The 24326-nt window shown below is 34.8% G+C and overlaps 1 protein-coding gene across 1 annotated transcript in view; it reads left to right on the top strand.

Annotated features, from left to right (window-relative positions):
• UBR1 (ubiquitin protein ligase E3 component n-recognin 1) overlaps positions 1 to 24326 on the top strand; it is a 57599-nt gene that overhangs the window by 17316 nt on the left and 15957 nt on the right. The window contains exons 7-34 of the mRNA XM_014869295.2: positions 15 to 77; positions 380 to 503; positions 2228 to 2335; positions 2798 to 2886; positions 3672 to 3770; positions 4424 to 4581; positions 5228 to 5327; positions 5606 to 5734; positions 5947 to 6127; positions 7012 to 7073; positions 7298 to 7408; positions 8312 to 8377; positions 8484 to 8585; positions 9155 to 9218; positions 9630 to 9754; positions 10655 to 10707; positions 11711 to 11813; positions 12323 to 12371; positions 13906 to 14060; positions 14950 to 15049; positions 15934 to 16043; positions 16684 to 16773; positions 18364 to 18551; positions 18668 to 18873; positions 20536 to 20629; positions 22638 to 22790; positions 23215 to 23312; positions 23863 to 23956. Of these exons, the coding sequence (XP_014724781.2) occupies positions 15 to 77; positions 380 to 503; positions 2228 to 2335; positions 2798 to 2886; positions 3672 to 3770; positions 4424 to 4581; positions 5228 to 5327; positions 5606 to 5734; positions 5947 to 6127; positions 7012 to 7073; positions 7298 to 7408; positions 8312 to 8377; positions 8484 to 8585; positions 9155 to 9218; positions 9630 to 9754; positions 10655 to 10707; positions 11711 to 11813; positions 12323 to 12371; positions 13906 to 14060; positions 14950 to 15049; positions 15934 to 16043; positions 16684 to 16773; positions 18364 to 18551; positions 18668 to 18873; positions 20536 to 20629; positions 22638 to 22790; positions 23215 to 23312; positions 23863 to 23956 (3074 nt within the window). The remainder of the gene's footprint in view (positions 1 to 14; positions 78 to 379; positions 504 to 2227; positions 2336 to 2797; positions 2887 to 3671; positions 3771 to 4423; positions 4582 to 5227; positions 5328 to 5605; positions 5735 to 5946; positions 6128 to 7011; positions 7074 to 7297; positions 7409 to 8311; positions 8378 to 8483; positions 8586 to 9154; positions 9219 to 9629; positions 9755 to 10654; positions 10708 to 11710; positions 11814 to 12322; positions 12372 to 13905; positions 14061 to 14949; positions 15050 to 15933; positions 16044 to 16683; positions 16774 to 18363; positions 18552 to 18667; positions 18874 to 20535; positions 20630 to 22637; positions 22791 to 23214; positions 23313 to 23862; positions 23957 to 24326) is intronic.

Below are 24326 nucleotides of genomic sequence, written 5' to 3'. Positions count from 1 at the left end.
ATTTTCTTAAACAGGGTCGTAGAGCTGTTAAGGCAGGAGATTATGCTGCCTGTCAGGAAGCAAAAGAAGAAATTAAGGTAAGTTTCTAAAGTATTTTTCACAAAAAACCACCCTATGCCAACCTAATTAGTATTAAAACTGGGCACTTACTTGTCTGCTGTACAGTCTTTAGCTCAGTACTTCCATGGTTTTATAACTTGCCTGTGGAAGTTTTGGAATTGAATTTGCACCACCACATTTGAGTAAGATAGATATCTTCAGAAATAAATCATCAAACTGTTTTCTTTGTTTTGCTTTGGAGAAATGGTGGGCAGTGAAAACAAATAATAAAGTCAATGTTATTTTATTTAATATGTACTAACATTTACCTGACTCCTAGAGGCATTCTGAAAATGTTTCTCAACGACCACTCCATGTGGAGGTGCTGCATGCTGATGTTATGGCACACCAGAAGTTTGCCTTGCGCCTTGGTTCTTGGCTGAACAAACTCATGAGCTATTCAAGTAAGCATTACTGGGTTTGGTTACAATAATGCCATGCCAGTATTTGAATGAATTAAGCAGTGTTACATATGATATTCCCTTAATTAAAATACTTTGATGTTCTTCCTAATTAGTAAATTAATAATGCAGTAGCATGGGTGCTGATATCCATTAGTGAGGTTATGAATAGCAGTATTTTTCTGTTCCTTCTTGTTGAAATAAATGTGTTTGTTTCCCTGATGGAGCACTAGCTCAAAGTCTTATTATTCTCACTTTCAGCATCACACACACTGTGTGTGATTCCTTTACTTAAATCTACCCTCCTCAGTGCTGGAATGCTGGAAAACAACATAACATCTCTATCAGTGAAAATATACATCCTCTGCTTACATCAATTCCTGCTTCAGATTTAATAGCTGTGATTCATTAGGAAGTGTCAGTAAAACTAGCAAATTAAAACCTTAATGAAAAAAATTTTCCAGTAGCAGAAAGCCTATTTCAAGCTTTCACACATTATTCTGGTGTTTGATGATGCTCATGGTTTTAAAGATTTCTGAATCAATGTACTTTTAATTTGTTACTGTTTCTTTCATACCTGTGTCTTGCCACCCTGAAGCCATTATAAAATTTTTCCACACATACAAATATACATAGATAAAACTCTACTCACCCCCTATCCTCCTTCTTGATAAGTAAATCTGGTGGTCTGCATTAGCCCCTTTGGAAGCTTTGTTACTAGAGTGAATTGCTTCTCATTTTTTCTGAATGCTTCCTGATCTTTCACTTGAAATACACAGATCAGAACTGTACCTTTTTGTAATTCTTTACAGTGTTTTACAAGTTACAGTATTCTGTTATTTTCAAGTTTGTATTTATTTTGCCAACGGTGTTTTCCTGCTGTTCTGAATTCCTCACACAGTGCTTTTAATCAGTACCAATTTTTGAGTGTGGATTATTTCAAAGTTTCTAGTGAAAGTTTGATTTTTTTTAATCCAGGTAAGTTAACAGATACTTTCATGTTTTAGGAGAATCTTTAAGTACAAAGATGGAAGTCAAACATTCCTGTCTTTATGAGCTTGATGTTCTGTACTCAGCTGGAACTTTGTGGTCTGTTGGTTCCTGTTCTTTTCATGGTTTTGTTTCAAGTGGTAGAACATGAATCAAGAATTTAATAATTTTAATTGTCAGGAATTTGATTCGTTACTCTTCACTTTGCCTTTTCAAATGAGTAACATAAGGCCTCATTTTGGAATGTTGAAAACCCATGGCTGACTGCATTATGTTGATCCTCAGCACTACTTCAAGTACCATGTTTATGGATAGGTGCAAGAAAATATAAAATTTTTGTAGAATTGTAGAACTTCTGAAATTCTGCGAAAGACTGATTTTCAAGGCCTGAGGCAGTGATCAGCAGAGGCTTGCCTAACCCTGTGCATTTCTGTGCTGACGTGGTAAAGGCTTCTTATGGATCTGCTTTGCAAAGCTGTCTAAATCATTTTCATTTTAAAATATTCTTCTGCATCACAGGGCTTATTAAAGTAGATAGGCAAGAGTAATAGGAAGAAATTAGTAAGGCAAAAGCATATGTGGGAATACATTCATTGGAGAAAAAAATGTTAAAAGTAATTCTTAAATGCCTTTGTTTTTTCTTCTAAGTAACAGAATACTGTAATTCTAATTTTCTTGTGTCATAGAATTTAATTATTGAAACGTTCTTGTACAAATTAGTAATTTCATCCCTACAGGTGACTTTCGCCAGATCTTTTGTCAAATATGTCTCAAAGAAGAAGCTGGATCTGAAAAGCCCTGCTTTATAAGCAAGTTGATGCTATGGGATGCAAGACTTCATAAAGGTTTGTGTATCCATATTGCTGTAAACTAAAGATTTGTCCAATTAATTTTCATGTGTGTAACATACAGATAAATGTAAGTGCTATGCATGTAGAATTATATTTCTTCATGGTTTTTGTATTACTGTTTTTATACAGCCTTAATTTTCACAGCTGAGCTCATTTATACTTGGAATATATATTTGTCATCTCAATTTGTCCTGCTTTTGCATCTTGAAAAATCTTTTTACAAAATGCAGCTTGACACTGAGTGACTTGATGCTTATCCTGTGTTTTAAATACATATCAATAACTGTCAAAACCCCCCAAAAATGAATAACTGTGTTCATATACTTCATAAGCATTTCAAGGTTTTTAATGATTTTTAATTATAGTTTAGTAATTGGTTCCTTTTTTTTTTTTTTACCCACAAAAAGCTGCATCTTAGTACAACAAAGTGATGTGCATTGTTTTGGCTCTTTGCAGGGGCAAGGAAGGTTCTCCATGAACTTATCTTCAGTAGTTTTTTCATGGAAATGGAATACAAAAAACTTTTTGCTGTGGAATTTGTGAAGGTAAATAGTTTAGTTTTTCTGCTATGAATTTGTACTAGCATTATGAAATTCCCCCCAAATTGAAAATTGTTTCAATATAAATAATGAACTTTAAACAAGCAGGGCTTCAATAACTAGCTCAGCCTTTATGAAGTGCAGGTAATTAATTCCCATGTCACTGATTTGTTCCTTAGACCTATGTAGGGATGTGCTTGTTTGAATGCCATGTTGTTAGTATTCTGTGTATCTTTCAAATGCCAGATGAACTGCAACTGAAATTGGCCTTTCTTTTTGAAAATTAGATACAATAATGAAGAAATATTCAAAATATAAGACAAAGGTTTTGTTTTAGGGTGAGACTTTTTAATTCTGATAAAGATGCTTGATGCTTCTTGATTTTCTCTGGAATGAAACACAGCAAAGATTGTCTTTTGCAGACAGTTGTTCAACAACTATCCATGCAGTTCACTGCAGGGGGAAGACTTGTTTTATAAGAAGTTAATGTCTTTTTTTTTTTTTTTTTTTTTCTTCTGCAGATATTTAATATTTTTTCATGGGAATATTGGTTGTAGGAGAAAAAAAATGTTGGTTCCAATCTGGCAAATCAATTAAATTTGTGTTTATCTTCAGTATTAAGGCCGTGGGGCCATATTGAGTTGCTTTGGTGCATCGTGGACGTTGTGCTGTTTTTGTTGGAACTGTTTCTATTAGTTGACAGAAACACATTGAGGTGAATTCTTGTGAATAAAAAAAGTAAACGTTTTTATTAACATTGGTTTAATGTCCCAAATGCTCTCTTTTTCTAGTATTACAAGGCATTGCAAAAGGAATACATCAGTGATGATCATGACAGAGTGTTCTCTGTGACAGCACTTTCAGTTCAGATGTTCACTGTACCAACTCTGGTATGTACAGCCTGGCTTTGCTAGGGGTGTAAAATAAGTTTGAGAATTACTAGCAGTGCCACCTTTGCAGATTGTTGCATTTGACAGGGAGTCTTTATGCATTGCTAAGTTTAATATGAATGATTTTAGGATTTGTTAAGGCCAATATGAAAGCAGGAGCTTGAGTTGATAGGAAAATTTATTACAGAACATAGAGGGAATGCAAATAAGTTTCTGGCACATTGTACTCTGTGTTAACTTCGTGTATTTATTTACTGCTCACATTTACCTGTCTGTGTGACTTTAAAAACAGGGCAAGGAGGTAAAAAATGGTTAAATGTCTTCTTGTGGGGGTGAAATATGGGGAGGAAGTATATCTATAAATTTTAAAGATTATATGTTTCTTGGCTGAAGTACTAATGTAAAAACTCTTTTCTATATCATCTTTCTAGAAAAACCCAGCATATCGATTATATCATTGCTGTCAGAATTGAACAAGCATACAAAGTTGATAGCAGTTGTGTTCTTACACAATAAATACTGTGGGAGTTTTATCTTGGGCTCTTTGCAAATGCTTAAAACAAATTTTAATCGGATTGGATTCGAAGGAAAAATATTTTGATGAAAACATTTAATAAAAATAGGAAAAAAAAAATTTCATTTTTTTCTTGCAGGCCCGACATCTTATTGAAGAGCAAAATGTAATCACCACCATTACAGAAACACTCCTGGAAGTGCTTCCAGAGTACCTAGACAAAAATGACAAGTTCAACTTCCAGGGCTACAGTCAGGACAAACTGAACCGAGTACATGCAGTAATATATGACCTCAGGTAAGGCTGAGAAGCTGGAGCAGCCCTAAAATACTGGTAGTATGCTCAAGTGTTTCAATTCAGAGTCTGATGATAAAACTGCTTTAAAATCAAACCCAAACCCTTCAAAAACACACATGAAATCTTAATGTTTTCTTTTTCAGTGGAAACTTAAAATTTTAAAATACTAATGTTACATTCTATGAAAACATTTTTTAATTTTCAATTATCTAATTGCATATAATTTACATTTATATTTATTTACATTAATAAACAAAATGTATCTACTCTAAGACAGTATGGGAAATTTGTCTCCTATTTGCTATCATTCTGGGAAAGCTGTATAATCCTTATCTGCATAGGGATTTCTTCTTTTAATGGTACCAAATTGCTCTAATAAACTGAGTCATGTAAGACCAAACCACCCCAAACACCTTGGAATAAAAAAAAAATCTGTTAATTTCCAATTATGGAGTCACACAAAGATACTAGTAGTTCTAGTATTAGGGGAAATTTTCTGAGTACTTTAAGATGGGGAGGGTGATGTAATTTGATTATGTAATTGATGGTATTAAAACAACTGAAAACAATTATATTTCAAGAATGCTTGAAATACAAGCATAAGACAAGTCTGAGCAAAGGATGATAATATTTTTTTTGGGGACAGGTATGTCTTAGTCAGCAAGCCTACAGTATGGACAGACCGTCTGAGGGAGCGTTTTTTAGAAGGATTTGTTTCTTTCCTAAGGATTCTAACTTGCATGCAGGTATAATACATTTAAATAATTTCTATCTAATATTCTGTTGCAAAGAGATTACAACTCTTCTTTTTTTTCTATAATGTTATAATGGATGATGTAAACATGCAATTGCAATGTTAAAGTCTTCAGTCCCTGTTTTGGGTGGGTGAAGAAGTCATGTTTAGAGAAGTAATACTCATCAGATTTAGTTACATGTATTTTACCTTTTGACTGTAGAATTTTCTGTTGTGGTAAGCCTGTGATCCCTAATTTAGACAGAGTATTTAGTGGGATTTCCATTTCAGGGAATGGAGGAGATAAAAAGACAGATTGGTCAGCACATTGAGGTGGATCCTGACTGGGAAGCAGCTATTGGCATACAGATGCAGCTCAAGAACATTCTTTTGATGTTCCAAGAGTGGTGTGCCTGTGATGTAAGTATCAGTTTTCTGGGATTCTTGCATGCATGCCTTTTGTGAGTCTTCCCAAGAGCTTTTGAAATAGCAGCTTTTACAAAAGCTCACTTTGTACCATATAGTTCTCCACAAAAAGTTGGTCTGAAAGAATTAATCTGAGTGTGACAAAGAGAGAAAGGAAGGACTGCATGATTTTTAAATATAACCTATGCATATATTTTAAATTCTAGGAAGAGCTGCTGCTCAGATCCTACAGAGAATGTCATAAAGCTGTGATGAGGTGCAGCACAAATGGCCGCTCTCGGGAGAAGACAGTGTTTCACTTGTGTGGCCATACCCTGGAGAGCAGACCTTACAGAGTGTCTGCAGATCCTGTCAGCATACATTTGCCACTGTCTAGGACTCTTGCTGGTAGGTGATGTGTTTTGATGGCTGTTTAAACAGTGTTTGTCATCCATCTCTGTTTCTTTACTCCAGAAAACATTTGAATTAAGTGCTTCACAGATCGGTTGCTCTCTGACTTTCTGACATTCTCATGATCAGGAAGATATGTTTCCCATATGTCCCACTAAGGGAACGTTTTTCTCAAAACACTATTTCCATGGAGGTTGGAGGATATCTTTTTAAATGGAAGAGAGAGAAGTTAGTCAAGAAGGAAAAAAAATCCTCTTTAATGAGATCCTTAATTTTCTCTAAAGTGTTTCTGGTTCTGTTTCTATCTGCTTTATGTAAATTAATTTCCATTATTACTGTACTTAAATTTATTTTCCAGCCATATATATCTTAAGACTGTTAAAATGTTCCTCCTAAAAAACATATGTTTGCACAATGCCAGGACAGGCTTCCAGTCAGAATACAATCGCTGCTTTCTGTAGAATACCAATGAAATCATATGCGATTATTAAGCTGTAGATTCTTTATCACATCATTTGGTACCAAGATACCATCTGTTAAGCCTTGTAGTCTTGAAATTCATTTACTACTGATGTAAGATTCAAATGTTAAATTAAAAATTTGCTAATATTACATAGCATCTCAGTTAAGATGGTGTTCATTCATCCATTCAGTGTAAATTTATTTATAAAATAATGAATTGTAAGACTAGTAAGACCTGTTGTGATAATGTAATAGATCTTCTGTCTTAAAAAAAAGGAAATTATGAAGTCTTTCCTAAACAAACTTGGTGGGTTTTTTTCTGTAATTCTCTGAATTGTAGATGATTTAGCTAACGTTTGGAACGGGTTGGAGAACCTTCACTGATTTTATTTTCTGATTTTTCTTCCTTGGTTTTGTAGGTCTTCATGTACGATTAAGCAAGACTGGAGCCATCTCAAGATTGCACGAGTTTATTTCTCCTGTAAGAGACTTTTTTTTTTTTTTTTTTTTTTACCCCAAATGCTTTTGTGATTTATGCTCTGGAAAGAAAAAAGTCTCAAGCTATATCCTCTAACCTTCATGGCACACATGCAAGTTCTTTTTCAGCTGTCAGTATATCTTTTCTCATTAGGACTTAGACTTCTAAAACCACTGGCAGATTTATTCTGTGATGATTTTTGTGTTTTTTCCTTTTTTGAATTCTAGGAAGAATTTCAAGTGGAGCTGCTGGTAGAGTATCCTTTGCGATGTCTTGTCCTGGTTGCTCAGGTTGCTGCAGAGATGTGGAGAAGGAATGGGCTCTCCCTGATAAGCCAGGTACTCCCTATAGTGTTCAGTAGTGAGCTGACCCCAGTAGTGTTTGCAAAGGTTGCTCAGTAGTGCTGCCAGGGATTCATCCAGTGCACAGAGGTCACAGGGTCACTCCTACAGTAAATAGAAAAATTTCTAGGTGGAAATTTAGGAAGTTTAGCTTAAGCAATGGCTTATCTTCCTGTCTTAGATGGGTATTTTCATCTCTGTTATGACTCTTACTCTGTGAAATGGCATTCATGTTGCTGATGTCTACTTGTAAGCTACTTTCAGATCTCATAATCACTGTGTAAGTACTTTTTAGTGTTCTTGCTTATAACATGAAAAGTTAGAAGTTCTTCATGGTGTATGGACATTTTTATACACAAAAGTTAAATTATTTTAGTCTCACACTAAACTTTTGAGGACCCTATAGCTAGGCATACAAACATCTAATGCTTGTGACTTCTATTGCAAGAGTAAAGGTAATCTTGCATTTGCCTCCTTTGGCTTCGCTTTGGGGTGTTTTTTTGTTTTTTTCTGGTTTTGGTTTTTTTTTTCTTCCTTTGATGGCAGAAATTCTCTGCTAACCTTGCACAGGACTCTTTGATAAAATCAAAGTAAATCTTGATAAACCCCTGCAGAATTGTCTTTCTGAGAATTGGGGTAGAGAAGAAAGATGTTTTGACTTAATTCAGTAGCAGCCATTGGAGTTATGTCTTCTTGGAAGGGGGTGTGAAGTATGGCATAGACATTCTGGAGAGGTGATAAAACATTTTTCACTTCCATTAAAGTACATATTTCTTTTGAAAGAAATATGGACTTTCTTTTACTCAAGGTATGGTACAGTTTGAAAAGCCTCAGAGATTAACTAATGCACGTTTGGTAGTACATGATTTTGTATCTCTATTTTGTTTTCCTGTTTCTTAGGTATTCTATTATCAAGATGTTAAATGCAGAGAAGAGATGTATGATAAAGACATCATCATGCTCCAGGTATAATGTTCTGAATCACTGCATAGTTGTCATTTTTTTAAAAATTCAATTAAATTTGCATGATTTTGAAGTAGCAATTGTGTTAATAATTTGGGTTTTTTGATAGATAGGTGCATCTCTTATGGATCCAAACCAGTTTCTCCTGCTGATACTGCAGAGATATGAGCTTGCTGATGCTTTCAAAAAGATCAAACCCACCAAAGATCAGGTAAGTGGCAAATTTTTCATCAAAAAGAAGAACTAGCTACTGTTGATAACTGCATTTTAAAGGCCACACTAGAAGTCAGTAAACACAGGAGCTGGTGATTAGTAAGTATTTTCTATTTGGAATTTGTAGAGGCTTCCTCAAAATGAGCAAGCAAGATTTTCCCCTTTTGGAGCTTTATTTCATAGGGTATCTACCAAAATCCATTTAAAGGACTTTACCATAACATTTTTGTCTCTTAGTCCATGTTACATGCTTTTATTTTGGTTGGAAGTTTCTTGGGTTGTTAATGCTACTTCTTGAGGCTTGAACTTCAATATAACCCTTCATTTGGGGTACTTTTAGCTGTTTTTTCTTTCCTTGCATGTGAATCTTGCACTCCAGTTGCTGTGTAATACCTCCTCTATCAAAGCAGGCACTTCTTCCAGCTTGTTACAATGGAAATTTTTTCGTAAGAGTACAATGCTGGAGCAAAAGAGTAGATATGAAGGCTGAGCTCAGTGTCATTTGATGGATGGATTTTTCTGCACTTCTGATTTTGGTTTTTAACCTGATTTCTCTCATTCTTCCAGGATTTGATTAAGCAATATAATGTTTTAATAGAAGAGATGCTACAGATTCTCATCTATGTTGTGGGTAAGTTTCATTTCTCTCGAAGTAATGGATTATTACTTTGACAGAGCAGGCTTGATGATTTTCTTTAACATAGTATAGAGAAGATACTGGACAGGGCCTCTTTTAAATGGATGATAGAGTAACACAAGTATTTGTCAGCTGGAAGCAATAGAAGTTGGACAATGAAAAAAGCTGTTGGATAATTTCATAATTGACATTGAAGTAGAATATGAAGAGAGTCCATCTCGACCCATTTTGTTAGGAAGCCAGGCTAAGAAACATTTTTACTCTCAGACACTTGGGACAAGCTTCTGATAAATGCAAGTCTGCACTGTGAAACATCCCAGCAATACCATTATCATGGTGCAAAATTCAAATTTGCTTTATACCCATTGTATCTGCCATTCTTCTCCTTTTGATTCATTCTGACAGGGGAAAGATACGTGCCTGGAATCAGTAATGTGACAAAAGAAGATGTAATAATGAGAGAAATCATCCATCTGTTATGCATTGAACCAATGGCTCACAGTGCAATTACCAAGTCCTTGCCTGAAAACGTGAGTCCTGATTTGTTTACTTTTTCCCTTTTACTTTTTATTGTTTTAGGTCTTTATATAGAAGCATTTCTAATATAAAGCTTAAGTGTTGGTTTGACAATTACAAAGTGGCATGACAAAGGGGCTTACACACCTTATTGATCTAAAGGTAAATGTTACAGATTCAAGTATGGACTGATCTGAAAAGACTTGTATGGGAATTATGCTTTTTTATTAAGAGGTGATTTTTTTTTTAATATTTTGAGCTGTAGTTCTCCTAGATTCAAAAAGAAAAGTTGTGAAATTTTTTGGTTTGGCCCTGTAGGATGATGGAGTTGCATTCCATTCTGCCTTGTGTACCATTGATAAATTTAAGCCTGTAGTTGTGATCACTTAAACCTCTGCAGATCCATTTGCAGTGTTGTACATGTCTATTGGAAAACAAAAATTTCCTCACCATTCCATTACAGTTGTTGAAGAGTCAAGCAAAGGCAAGGGATGTGGATTGGATTTTATACTCTGTGCAGGTGTTCAGGGCCAGCAATCAATGCAAAAACCGCTTTAAATTTTTGTTGTAAATTAAATAACCTGAAATATTAGAATATCCACATTCACTGTTTTAAAGTATCTAAACCTCTTTTTTCCCTTCATTAAGGTTGGGTAAGCATTGACCTGTTTCTTGAGATCAGCTCTGTTATTAATGAAGTTCTACATTATTAAGTGAAAGTATTATGTATCTTTGATACTTCCTTGGAACTTACCAGTTATGAATATCTGCTTTCTGATTAACAGTGGGCAAAAGATGATAGTTCATGAATTAGGAAATTATCTAAATTTGTTTCTCTATTTTTGTTACACATAGTGTAATACTGTAGATATTTGAATCATTATATGTTTATCCCAAACTAATTTTTTTACCAGGAGAACAATGAAACTGGCTTGGAGAATGTAATTGATAAAGTGGCTACATTCAAGTAAGTTCCTAATGTTGTTTTGTAAGTAGCTTGAATGTGAAATAAAATTTCTTAGATTGTTTGGATTAAACAAGCTGAACGACAGTCTCTGTTCAGATGGTATTTTGCCATCCTGAAATAAATATATTTGCAAGTATTAATGGGAAAGAACAGTGTGCAGAACATCCTATGCTGCTGTTGTTTCTCTCCCTTTGCCATCTTCTTTCCACAAATTCATTTTGGAGAGTCTCAAGTAATCTCAAGTCCTAGTAGGAGAATCTTAAAAAAAAAATTTTTTTTTAAAAAGATGGTTAGGAAAGTTGAGAAGTCATCGTACCTTTGACAATCACTATCTAGTAACTGTTATAAATGTTGCTTAGTTGCTAATTTTTTGGAATTTTCCCCTTTTTTTTTCCTGGGAGTTAATTTTATATATAAATATTATGTGTGTGTTTGTGTGTATGCAAATACAGAACAATAAATTGTAGTTGAAAAAAAACAGTTCAAATGTCTGTTATTGTTGTGAGAAAAAGTTCTTATTTTAGTTATTTTAGTATACCTCATTTTAAATTTCACGTGGCTTGCTTGTTCATGTTTAATGAAGAGCAACTGTAGTTGTACCTAGGAATCTTACTTTGGGAATTATATAAACAGTTCCAAAAAATCTCACTGGCTGGAAAGCAGCAAGTATTCCTTGTTTTATACTTTAGCTAAAGGAAGGATTAAATTTTATGCAATAACATCCAACGTCTGAAATTCTAAGGCAAGTTAAGAATTTTCAGAGCTATACGGTGTGCTCTGGATGGTATAGACTAGAAATATTTTGCTGCTGAATTGTTTACTCCTGTAAGTTCTGTCTTGAAAATTTAAGGTTCATAACTGTACTCATTCTATGCTTTTAATAAGTTAGTGAGTAACCATTACAATTCCTGCTCCTTTAAAAAACAAATTCTGTTTGTTTGAATTCAAAGATGTGCTGAATGTACATTATTAATTTGTATATCATGAAATATTTCTCTGTAAGGAAACCAGGTGTCTCTGGCCATGGAGTTTATGAACTGAAAGATGAATGTTTAAAGGAATTCAATATGTTCTTTTATCACTACACTAAGACCCAGCACAGCAAGGTAAGCAGTGTAAAATTCACTCTCAAAGGTTAAAAAAATAGTATCAACTTACCAATGTTTAAAGGATTTTGCTGAATTAATGCCATCTAAAGAAATTGGTTTAGTAAAGAGTATCTGCAGTTATCTTCAAAACTAAATATTCCCTGAAGTTAAAATTTTTAATGCAAATTTGCATGCTATGGTTTGCATTAGTTTCCTTTTTGGCAGCTTGTGTATTAACTGTGTTATGTTGAGAACAAAATGTGATAAGATTTATCTTTGCACTGGGAAACTGCAAACTTTGCTTTTGTACCTCTTATGCAAATATGTCCAATTATTTATCTGTACTACAAATTTAAATGCAGAATGTAATGTTGTTAAACATGTTTCAGACAAAATTCAAGTACACAACCAGGAATTTACCATGTCTCTTGCCATATTTCTAGTGTAGCCTTTCTCATAATTTCATTGGTCTCATTATTGTGTACTTCTGTAGAGTTGCTGATACAACAACACTCCTTTTTCTATAGGCTGAACATACACAAAAGAAAAGAAGAAAACAAGAAAACAGGGATGAAGGTAAAATTCTAAATTTGGTGATTCAACAGATGTGTTAATTCGGTGGTATATGTAGTTGTATATATAAACTGAGCTTTGGGAGCTGTCTTGTGACTTCATAGTGGATAGTTGAGTTCATATTCAATTTGTTTTGATTTGTAGTAACTGTCATTAATTAGCACCTGGCATTTCATTTGTCTTTTTTATTGTCTTTATTTATCATGGACAGGAATTCTGGAATTTTTAGTTTAATTTACATGTAGGGAAATAAACATACCATGCTATCTGTTGACAAACTCCTGAACTCAGATTTTATGGTGGAGTAACTAAGAGGCAAAAGTTTTGGTGTTTTTTGTGTGCAGTTTCTTTAGCACAATGTTGAGACATAGTAATGGCATGTAGAGAAGATTGCCACAGGAACCAATGCTCATATCCATTCTGTAATACAAGAATGAGACTTACATTTTAGAAATATTTTTTAATAAGCTATGAATATAGCAAACAAGGAACCCCCATGTTTCTATTGTAACACAATTATTATTTCCCTTTTGAGTTTACTTTTACTCATTCAAGTCAGAAGGATTTAATTGAGTTGATTTGAGGAAGACTTGGTCAGCTGAAAATATACAAAATAAGTACAATGAACAATTTAATAAACTCAACTTTGTCCCTTCTCCTTTCACTTTAACACCTTAATGTTATCAGGGGAATTAATTTTGTAGAAATTTTTAAAAATGGGGTTATTTAGATGTAATTATCAGAGACTCATGTAACTGAACAGTACAGTTCCAGAATACCAAGACAGCTGTTGCCACTGATGCGTGTTCCCCTGAGGCTACATTTATTGTTGCAGGTGCTTCCTGCCTATTCCTTGATGTGGCTGAGCTGTTCTTTGTCAGTAACTTCATTCAGCCTAAATTGTCAAAAGAATGATGGTTTCAGAAACACTGCATTCACAGAGGTCCTCTGAAAAGAAGCCATCTGAAAATAGGCATCCAGGTAGCTAAAGAAGACTGAAGTCAGTGGTTCCTGGTAGGGGAAGGCTGTGGTGTTAAATGAGGTGCTGTTAGTAGATGCCAAGGTTCCCCATCAGAGTTCCAGTATTAACTCAGTAAATGTAAATAACTAGAAATGAATGGAATGCCAGTAGCAGAAAAAGTTTAGAGCTCCAGACATGTGACACTGTAGTGTGGGACCCTACAGCCTTGGAAGCTCCACTTCTCACTTTTGTTTCACTACTTGAAAACCTTTTATCTGATGCAAAGCACAAAGTGTATGTTTAATAGTGAGACATAAATAAGGCAGTTCAGAGTGTTAAAAATTTGAATTTAGAGATACAGCTAGTACTTGTGATTGTTTAACTTAGCTTGCATGTATTTTGCGTAAGAACTTTCTATACGTACTTAGTTTTGCCAGAGATGAAAGTTGACTTTCATATGTTTGAGCATGGTTATGTTTAAAGGTCCAGATTTTCTTCCACAGAAATGAACGTTTGTGCTCTGTACTTGTGGGTGGGATGTCAGTTCATTGATGTGTTTGCACATCTGTTTCCTAGCACTGCCACCCCCTCCTCCTCCAGACTTCAGCCCCGCGTTCAGCAGCGTGGTGCGCCTTCTGAACTGCGATGTTATGATGCACATCCTGCGCACCCTTCTGCAGCGCGCCGTGGAGCTGGAAACACACCTGTGGACTGAGGCAATGATCCAAATGGTAGGGTTGGTCTCCTGATGCTCATTCCCGTGCTGACTGCTTATGATAAGACCAAAATATGTAAAGATTCACTTGTTATGGTTTTGTCCCCAAACTTGTTCTTATCAATCTTACTTGCAAAGAAAATATTTTTATTATTAATTACCTATCTCTGCTGTAAAATAGAAACATAATACATAATAGTATTAAGGTTTTCTATTTTACTTTCCTCCCTATGTTGCCTCATTACTGAAGCTGTTTCAATATGTGATTCTCCTTACCTCATCTTTTTCTTGAAACCTCATAATTAAGTAACCCTTTAATAATTGGAATTCCTTCATTTTTTGAGCTGCAGAGTCTCCAAATACATAAATGTCTTTGGGGCCTCAGCCATGAAATAGTAGAATTTTTGTAAGTATTTAAATGTTTAATTTTACTGCAGTGACTTTAGTCTTTTAAAACATTGTTGAAATGTTCTTTGTAGGCGTCGTTTGTTTGTTTGTTTTAGAGAGATTGTTATTTTAATATATATAGAATTAGGACCTGAAATTACAGTTTGAATTAATCAGTTTTGTTAGAATGTATAGATTAATTGCCTTGCCAATCCTGCTAATCTTTGGATTATGGAATTAGCCAAGTATAGATTTTATATCAGCAAAAGGACAAGATTTCACATGTTACTAATATAAAGCATGAGCAAGTTGATGAATTTTAGTGCAACTAATATATGGTACATTTATATTGTGCTTTTATTTCACCTTCCATGTATGATCCCTGCATTTTCATGTGTTTTATCATTAATATAATCGATATATAATACAGAACTGTATTTAAACATCCTTATTGTATATTCCATTTTTCCATATCTTGAATATTGAATGAGACTTACTATTTTTCTCTCTTTTTTCAGGTGCTTCATCTCCTTTCTTTAGGGTTACTAGAAGAGAAGCAGCAGTTACAGAAGTCTCCTGAAGAAGAAGTAACCTTTGATTTTTATCACAAAGCAACACGTATGTTTCATTTTCTTTAAAGCACAGAGTAAACTAGGCTAACTTGATTTTGTAAGGACTCAAATAAACTAGAAGAAATTACACAGTGATTTAGTCAGGTTTTATTTTATGCTATGTAATTAAAACCTGATTGAAAAAATTTTTAACAGTTAAGAAACCGAGTTTGGACTAGCTTCATCTGTTCCCAGCTGCCTGGTAGGTTGAAGAAGATATGTGCTTCTCTTCCTGGGAAAGAAATGAAAGTAATAGTAGTGTTACATAACTGAAAATGGTTTTTTCCTTCACAAGAACAGCATTGAAATGGAAACTAAGAACCATTTGAAAAATGGCTGTGGCTTTAAATGAACGGTGTCCAGCTTTAGTTCTCTTGAGCTGTACAATTTCTGATTTACCTGCAAGTTAGTCTTTTACTATGGCAGTGAAAATAAACAGAACTTAGCAGCTGTGGTGTGTACCCTTTTCTTTTTCAAATCTCTATTGAGCATTTCTTAATAATACATTCAGGACTACTGTGTCGCAGTTGGAATCTGCATTTCCTAAATAATTTTCCATCTTCTCTAGAAGATGCTTCTTTTGATTCATGGTGTAAAAATAAATTTTAAAAATCCATTATCAAGCTAAATATAACTGTCATTTGTGAGATGCAACAGACATTAGGCAAAAATTTTTTGAAGCAGAAATAATTGATCTACAAGGGGTTAAATTATGCTATATATAACTGGGATAACCAGATGAAACTATGCCAGAAATGTAACTACACGTTTGTGTTCTTGTATGTGTGTTACATAATTAGCAATATTGTAAAGTATGTCCATGGTTTTAAATACATTAAAATGTTAGAGTTTTTTTCCTGATGGCCCTTTTCTATTTTTCACTTTGTAAAGGAATGGGAAGCTCAGCCATGAATGCTGTGAACGTGTTAATGCTTCTGGAGAAGTTGAAGAGAGTTCCACAGTTAGAGGCACAGAAGGACACAGTCAATTGGATACTGCAGGTACACAAAGGAGAGATCACTATCATCTGATTTCAGTAGTGTAGAAAGTTAATATGAAAGATGTTATGATTCCTACATATAATTCCTACATATAATCCATTTACAGGTGCAATGATTTCTTGAGAAATTTAATTTGTTGCAGCATTCTACTTGTAGTTTCAGGCATTGGATCCATTTTTGCTTGGGTGACTCATCCCAGTAATGACATTTTTATGCATATTCCTCATATCTGTTGCAAAATAACAGCAAATAATGCATAAAGCAGTGTTCTGGGAGTCATACAGTCTTGGATGTCTCTGTTATTTAGGAATATGGAGTGGTTTAGTCCATTTGAAAATTGGAAAATAATGTGAAGCAAAATACCAAGAGTTTTAATGCTGTCTGTCATAGAATGGATTGAGTTGGAGGAGACCTTAAAAATGGTCAAGCTCCAAGCCCCTGCTGTGAGTAGGGACTCCTTCCAATAGATCAGATTGCCTACAGCCTTATCCAACCTGGACTTGAACACTTCCCAGCACCCACAATTCTCTGGGCAGCCTGTTCCAGTATTTACATATTGTAACATTGGAAATGTATTACTCTATATTGTTGTAAGAGCCAAGTTGTGTTTTATTTTTAACATCTGAGTCTCTGTTTTTAGATGTTTGACATGGTGAAGAGATTGAGAGAAAAATCTAGTTTGGCAACAGTAGGAGCTGCATCAGGCTCAGAAGCTACAAAAGGGGATGAGGTAATGATAAAAATAAAGCTTCGGTGGGAAGCCTTGTATTTAATGTTTTGAATAGTTATTTTCAATAACAGGTCTAAATTTATTCTTGCCTAAAATGATCATTTTTAAGACTGGAATCAGTCTAGAAAGACTCATTTCTGATATGTTGTCTACAACTAGGATTTCGTTTCCAAGAATAATATTTTTAGTAAGTGAAATTAGTGCTAAACATGTTTCATGGTATTATTAGCAGCCAATGTGAGTTTTGTTTGTACTTCGGAGTTAAGTGAAGCTATTGAGGGGGCTGAAGGAAATAATTTGTGCTCATGTTTCCACTTCTTGTCTTTGTGATTTGACCACCTTTTCTGTTATACTGTCAGTGTACAATAATTAGAAACACAAATCCACTTTAAATGGTGGCTCGTAATGTACTTTTTCTATCAAGAGGTTAATGTCCTTTGCCCTGATTTGTATAAAGACCTGAGCCTGAAGTGATTATTCTGTCAGTCTCTTTGCCCTATCCTCAAAACAACTTCTGAATCTAGTGGGCAAATGACACAATGAAATGGAGATGTCAAAAATGACTTGAGTCCTGTGGAGTGGTTGTGTTTTCAACTGGCATTCAAACAGAAAAGAAGAATCTAATTGCCCTTAGCCAGTAGGTGAACAGAAACCAGTTTGCTCTTACATGTTTTGTTTGGCCATAGCTTGCTGCCAAGCAATCTCTTGGCTGGGCATTGCATGCCTAGTTCTGAACTTACCACACAGCATATGCTGTGTTCCTTTTTTGAGGTGTCATATGAGATTTGGTAAGGTATCAAACAAAATACAGAAGTCAGTAAGAAATTAATCTCTTACAGTTCTACTTGTGGAGCAATTTGTTGTTTGATTCCTAGAAAAGTGACAGTACAGTGAACGGAAACCTTGTGTATAATGTTTTATTTGTCCCTTATGTAATTGGATGGGAAGAGTTTGGTTCTATATGTTTTAACAAAGTCTGCCTGTGTTTTTTGAATTCTGATTTCTAAAGCATAGAAATATGCTTTGTTTATGATTTTTGAAAATATGATAGAAGAGTAAATATGGGCAGAGCAATAGTTTTCCAGTGTACCATAAAGAATACTGAAAATACAATACACAGATGCATAAAATGCTGACACATTTGTTGTGTCATGGATAGGGAGTTCAAGGTAAAATTTTCTTCAATTTCTGTAAGGGAGATACTGAATACTCAGTAGGGTTTCACTTACAGGAAGAATAACAAAATTCTGGAGAAAGCTTTGATGTTCACCTCACTAAAATTTCTTTAAGAACAGACAAGAACCTAATTGAAATCACTCAGGTATTATTGATCTTATCTTTGGGCTAGGGATTGTACTAGTGACCTTTTATAGAGCACAAAAGTCCAGCCTTAGTTAATGAACTTAGTCAACATGTAAAGATTTGAGTTCTATTTATTACTATTTAGATAGCATTTAACTCTTTTCCTCATTAAAGTATTGTCAGTTAAGGAATTTGATGTCAGTGGTTAGAATGCTTATAATGGGGAAAGAGTCTTCTCATTTTTGATGTTCTTAGTTGCCTGTGATTTCTTTATTCCCTTGCTGCAAGACACAGAGCACTCAGGATAAAGAGAAAGCTGAGCGGAAGAGAAAGGCGGAAGCAGCGAGGTTGCACCGGCAGAAGATCATGGCCCAGATGTCTGCCTTGCAGAGGAATTTCATTGAAACCCACAAGCTCCTGTATGAAAACACAATGGAGGCCCAGGGGAAAGATGATGCTATTATGGAAGAAGAAAGGTGAGAAAAAACAGACATACTTTTAGTGTATGACCTTGTTAGATGTCTGGAAGAATTCAGTTTGTTTAGAAAATCCAGCTGGTTATTTTGTATCTGTGTCACTTCTGCTCTTACAGCATCTCTTCAGCAATCGATTACTCCAAAATTGCTTTGGGCCCCAAACGAGGTCCATCTGTCACTGAGAAAGAGGTTTTGACCTGCATTCTTTGTCAGGAGGAGCAGGAAGTAAAGTTGGAAAGTGCTGCCATGGTATTATCTGCCTGTGTGCAGAAGTCAACTGCCTTAACTCAGAACAGGAGCAGAATTCTTGAACTCTCAGGAGGTATGTGATTTTTCTTCTCTACAAGCAAGACTACAAGCAGTTCTGTACCTGGAGCTCAAACTCTTTGAACCAGCTAAACTCTTTTGTTTGGTCAGGTTAAGTGATTTACTGTACTTAAGAAAAAAGGGTGCAAACTTTTAAATTGCTTTAAAACTTAAGTATATGAAGATTTAGGTTTGTTGTTGTAGGAAATCAGAAAATGCTTTGATCTCAGAGGATTTAATAAAAAATGTAGATTTGGTGGGAGTAGATCCTTTGGAGAAAAACCAAGACTGTTCACAGTTCCTGTTTATTCAAGTACAGCTGCAAATTTTCCCAGTATGGAGGAGATAAATGACCATTATCAGAGGCCAGTATGCCAACGTAAAAAGGGTTAGGGTGTTTGTTTTGGGTTTTCTTCCCCTTATATGTCCCGGAAGTAATTAAAACAACAATATAAAAAAATGAAAAAAATCTAAGCAAGGATCATATCATCTGATGAGTGAACAAAAAATTGAATACAAGACAGTTATACAATCACAAGAGTTACATTTGTGTTATTGCATATTGGTAGCAGGGAACACAAAGCCCAACGAAATTTCATTTGTAAGTAGCAGTTGACTGAACGTGATGGAAATTTTGGTCTGTTATGTAAGGGAAAGAAGTAAACAAATACAAGAATAAGTGAGAGTTTAAGTACTCACTGACATTTTTGTTCTCTTTTTGAAAAAGGAAGGTAGTAATATTTCAAGATAGATGCTGTTACAATTTGTAGTTTAAATTCCTTCTTTCTTTCAATGTGGAGGTGGTTTTTTTGTGGTTTGTGCTCAGCTTATAGAGCAAAATGAATGCTGTGTCCTATTTTTTTATTGACACTAATATATAGTAAATAGCTTTAAATTCTGTGTGCAGTTCATTATTCCTGCTTTAGTTTAGAAGTAAACTCTGGATTGTTGTCAGAGGAAAATTTGTAATTTTTTCATATTTCTTTAGGGTATTACCCTATTTTTTTATCATGCTTACAAATCCTTTCCAAGTTGTTTCACTAATAAGATGTTTCATGTTTTCTCCTCATTAACAAGTACTGAATAGTCCTAAGCCTAGGATAAACTCCTACAGAATCCTGCTTGATCCATTTTTCTTTTTATCAGCAAACTACTGGTAATGACATCAGTACATTCTTACAATGTGTCTGTTGTTTAGAATTGTGCAAGATTAGTAAAAGACAGATTTGATTTTTGTTATTCAACAGTGCTTTTTGTGTCAGTGGTTTGAAAATATATGGGATTAGCTGGAGAAATTATTCATCCTACTTGTCCTTAGCAGTTTCATTTAAAAATCAAGCAAGAGAGACATTTAAAGCTTCAGTGACAGGGAATCGAACCTCAGATCTGTTCCAGTACAGAAGCATCCTTTTTTATTTTTATCCAATTTGAATCTTGGCGGTTTTTTCTTTATATGGAAAGCCTTCAGTAGTTTAAATGGGTACTCCTTGTCATTGCTGTGCTGCATGATTGGTCTGGGAACGTTAGCCAAGTGGAGCTTTAATGTGACTGTGCAAAACTGTAGGAAAATAAGATTTGAAGGTTTTCATGTTTGTGTGCATGGTTGTTCATTTCTGTTCATGCTGACAGGAAGTGATGTTACTGTTCATTCAATGATTTTTCTGCTGTGTATTTCTAGATACACTAGATCCTCTCTTCATGCACCCTGACTTACCTTGTGGGACCCACACAGGGAGCTGTGGTCATGTAATGCATGCAGCCTGCTGGCAGAAGTAAGGATGTGTCTTTGCTGCCTTTTAATGGTTTTTAACTAATCTATTTTCCAAATCATCTTAAGAGTATGCTGAAAACAAAGTAGAGTAAGTGGATATTTAATTAAGGGATCAAAACTATTTGTACTCATCTAAAAATGAAATATGGAACAACAGAAGTTTTGACTTGATGAAGATGATCATCAAAAGTTTTAGGGCCTTCTATGACCCAGAGAAGAATCTGTAAGGACTTAATAATTTATGTAAATATAAATGGTTGAGTAAAACTGGTCAAGAATAAGAAACCACATTGAGTAGGTTTATTTTTGGCAGCAATACTCTGAAAGTCTGTCACCAAGTCAATACTTCAAGGGTGAAACTGATCTGTTCCAGTGAGTGTTTAGAAGAGATTCTAGCATCTAGAATAGGGTGTGAGGAATAAGAGTGGTTAAATCAACCAATATTTGTGACCCCTCCCATATCAATGAAGAAAGTAAGAGTGAAGAGTTGATGCAATTGCTAATGGATTTCTGTTGTTTAGGGGACCCACAATTTAGATCAGGTGTTTGGATTTGAATGCAAGCTGAACATGAAAATACCAAGAGTCCTAGCCTGTAGGATACAATCATCCTACATTTGGCTGGTCTGGCAAGTCTAAACTATATAGGCAGTGTGAAATAATCCCACTGAAGTAGCATCAACAGATAGAGTTGGTTCATGCAATTACAAGCTACTCTTTCTATGACATATGTTATGAACAATCTCTTGAGGTTTGTTGTTTGTAGTTGCACCATTTTACTTTGAAAACTCATACTAAACTTCCAGTGCTTACCTTAATGGTAAAGGATTAAAATGGACAACGGGCTCTTCACATATGGCATGGCACAGAAGGTTTGAGTGTAGTCTTTTATTACATGAGAGACATTCTGACTTACTAATATTCCTCCAAACTATGCCTGCCATACCTTTCTATGTGCAGCCTAAAAGTGCTGCAAATCGTCTAAAACAGAAAAAGTTGAAATGAATGGAATATCCTTTTAGTTGCCATGTATGAGGAAGAGGAGATGCTTGCAAAACTGAGTTGTGTGAGTGTGGGGAAAATAAATGTAGGAGTTTTTGTTTATAAGAAAATACTTCCTTAAATGTTCTGTATTCATTAGAACTTCTGCAGATGCCCCTGCACATACTTTTGCTTCTCACATAAATGAGATTTTATTTTATTTAAGATGTATGGTTTAAAGCAAAAAAGAAAAACCAAAAAAATCTAGTTACTACCTTGATGTGGAAGTTAGATAATTTCATATCTCTGAGATCCTACCTACTTATTCTGAACATTAGAACTGAATTTGTATCCAGAGAGAAATATTTAAATGTTTGATCTTTTTGTTTCCATAAATACCAATGAGACAATAATGAAATGTGAAGGCTTACTGCATTCACTGAGGGGAGCAAAAGTTATGATGAAACCTTTAAAAATATCATAGTTGTTTATTTCTTTTTCAGTTTAAAATACTTGAAGTATAATATTCTAATATATTTTATCTCTTCCTGTTAAAAGAAGGCTATAGTTCCACTGTCTAGTCATGAGGCTCAGTAATTACAATAAATAGCTGATTAATCATTCATGGAATGTTACCAGTAGTGTTTCCTGAAATTAAATAACCATATATTCAATACCTGTTTCAAATTTGCTATAGCGAGTTGCATATGAGAGTTGTTAGATACGGTGGTTCATTAAGTTGAAGAGGCAAGAGTGGAAAAATGTAAGGTCTGTTACATAAGCAAGGAAAACTTGCCATACAGTCATTTTCCCTTCAGTGATATACCATGCATTTTGGCATGAATTCATCTGTGTGCTCAAAGATTTTATTATTTTCACATCCAAGCATATAGAAGAGCCATGAATCAAAGGAAGAGACTTGTTTGTTGGCTTTAAGTGTTTGCTGTATAATTATGCTTTGAACCTTTGTGTTCATGTTGCATTTGAGCCATTCCACTCTCTAGTAATTTCCTTTTTAATGCTGTACAGGTACTTTGAAGCAATGCAGCTGAACTTCCGCCAGCGTCTGCACGTTGAGCAGATATTTGACTTGGAGAATGGAGAGTATCTTTGTCCACTCTGCAAATCTCTGTGCAATACTGTGATTCCTATCGTTCCATTGCAGGCTCAAAAAATAAACAGGTGAAATATCAGATTGGATAACCTCTAATTTTTTTTTAAAAAAGGAAATATTACTTTGGGGCTGGTCAACTTTTTCAATTTTTGGAAGTAAAACTTGGTTGAGCTTTCTTGTCTGCATAAAATACCACCTATCTCCTTATTGATTGTTTAGCCAAATCTACTTCTTTTGGAAATAAGTATTTTATTTTTTATAAAACGTTTTTGGGTTGTCTATTCTTTGGAGCTGAAATCAAATTAAAAAGTACCTAGACCTAGTATTTAACCTTACACTCCATTTTGTACTGTTTGCTTAAAATTCCTGAAGCCAGTAAAACTGAGAAAATACTGAGTTAATGTGTTTTGATCTAATAGTGTCCTCTGCTTTTGAAGTTAAGGTGGTTCTCTGAGTGTTAAAGTAAAACCTGCTTTCTGTTTTTGTTTTCAGTGAGGATGCAGAGGCAGTAGCTCAAATCCTGTCTCTAGCTAGGTGGCTGGAGATTGTCACAGCCAGGATATCAGGCTACAGCGTGAAAAATGCTAAAGGTTGGTTATCCTAATTTTTAAGCTATTCAGTGGGATATATGTCAGTACATGTTTTAACTTAGATAAAGAATACATTTTGCTCTCAATCAAGACAGTATCAAATAAAGCTGGGGATAAAAGCTATTGCCCTGAGTTGATGTCTTGATTTCAGTGCCCTCACCAATTTTCTGCCTCGTGTTAAATTATTTCCATCTTCCTATAGAAAAAAAAAAAGTGCACTTGGAGAGGATGCCAACAGCTAATGCTCATGGTTAATTAAACTTTTGTATGGACTGTGAGGTAGTAAAAAAGAGAACAACTAAATTGTAAAGAACAAAATGAAAGCAGGTTTGAGCATTTAGGAAACAGAAGGCACAGAAGCTATTGTTTTGGGGAATAGAGGCAAATGTTATTTAAAAGAGGACTTATGGAAAATAGTCTGGTGAGGTATATTTGCAATTATTTTCAAATCAGTTTCAAATGAAAAGATGTCTCCCTTTTTTTAAACTGCTGTAAAAACTAACAGCTTTTTGGCTTTTTAATGTGGATGTGCTTTTTATTTTCTTGGCAGGAGAGAAACAAAATCTTCCACCTTTCACCAACAAGGGAACAGGGAACTCAGCTTTGGAATTCCATTCCATCCTCAGTTTTGGAGTTCAGTCCTCGTAAGTGTTACTGGAAGTGTTCTCTGCTCTATAGTAATTTTCCCTTCAATATCCCAGGTATACTTCAGAATTTGTATTGAAGGAAAGACATGTGATTTGTTTGTTCTGACTAGGGGCTTACTTACTCTTTTCTTAAACATTGACTGAATATTGAATCTGTGAAGAGCTAGGTGAACCTTTTGATCAAATCCAGTACTTCTTATGTTCTTGGTACAAAGCTAGAAGTCTGGAATCCTCTGATCCACAATTCCAGTGGTTTGGGTTACTTGCTGTGCCTCTAGGCAAGGTATTTGTCTGTTCGTCCTAATTTTCCTGCTACACATTTGTTTTGGGCACAGATTTCAGGTGGTTTTGGACACAGTGATGGAAT

This window comes from Sturnus vulgaris, chromosome 6 (assembly GCF_052056855.1).
Source record: "Sturnus vulgaris isolate bStuVul1 chromosome 6, bStuVul1.hap1, whole genome shotgun sequence".
Taxonomy (NCBI): Eukaryota; Metazoa; Chordata; class Aves; order Passeriformes; family Sturnidae; genus Sturnus; species Sturnus vulgaris.
The sequence above is the reverse complement of the archived record's forward strand: the minus strand, read 5'-3'. Positions and strand labels throughout refer to the sequence as shown.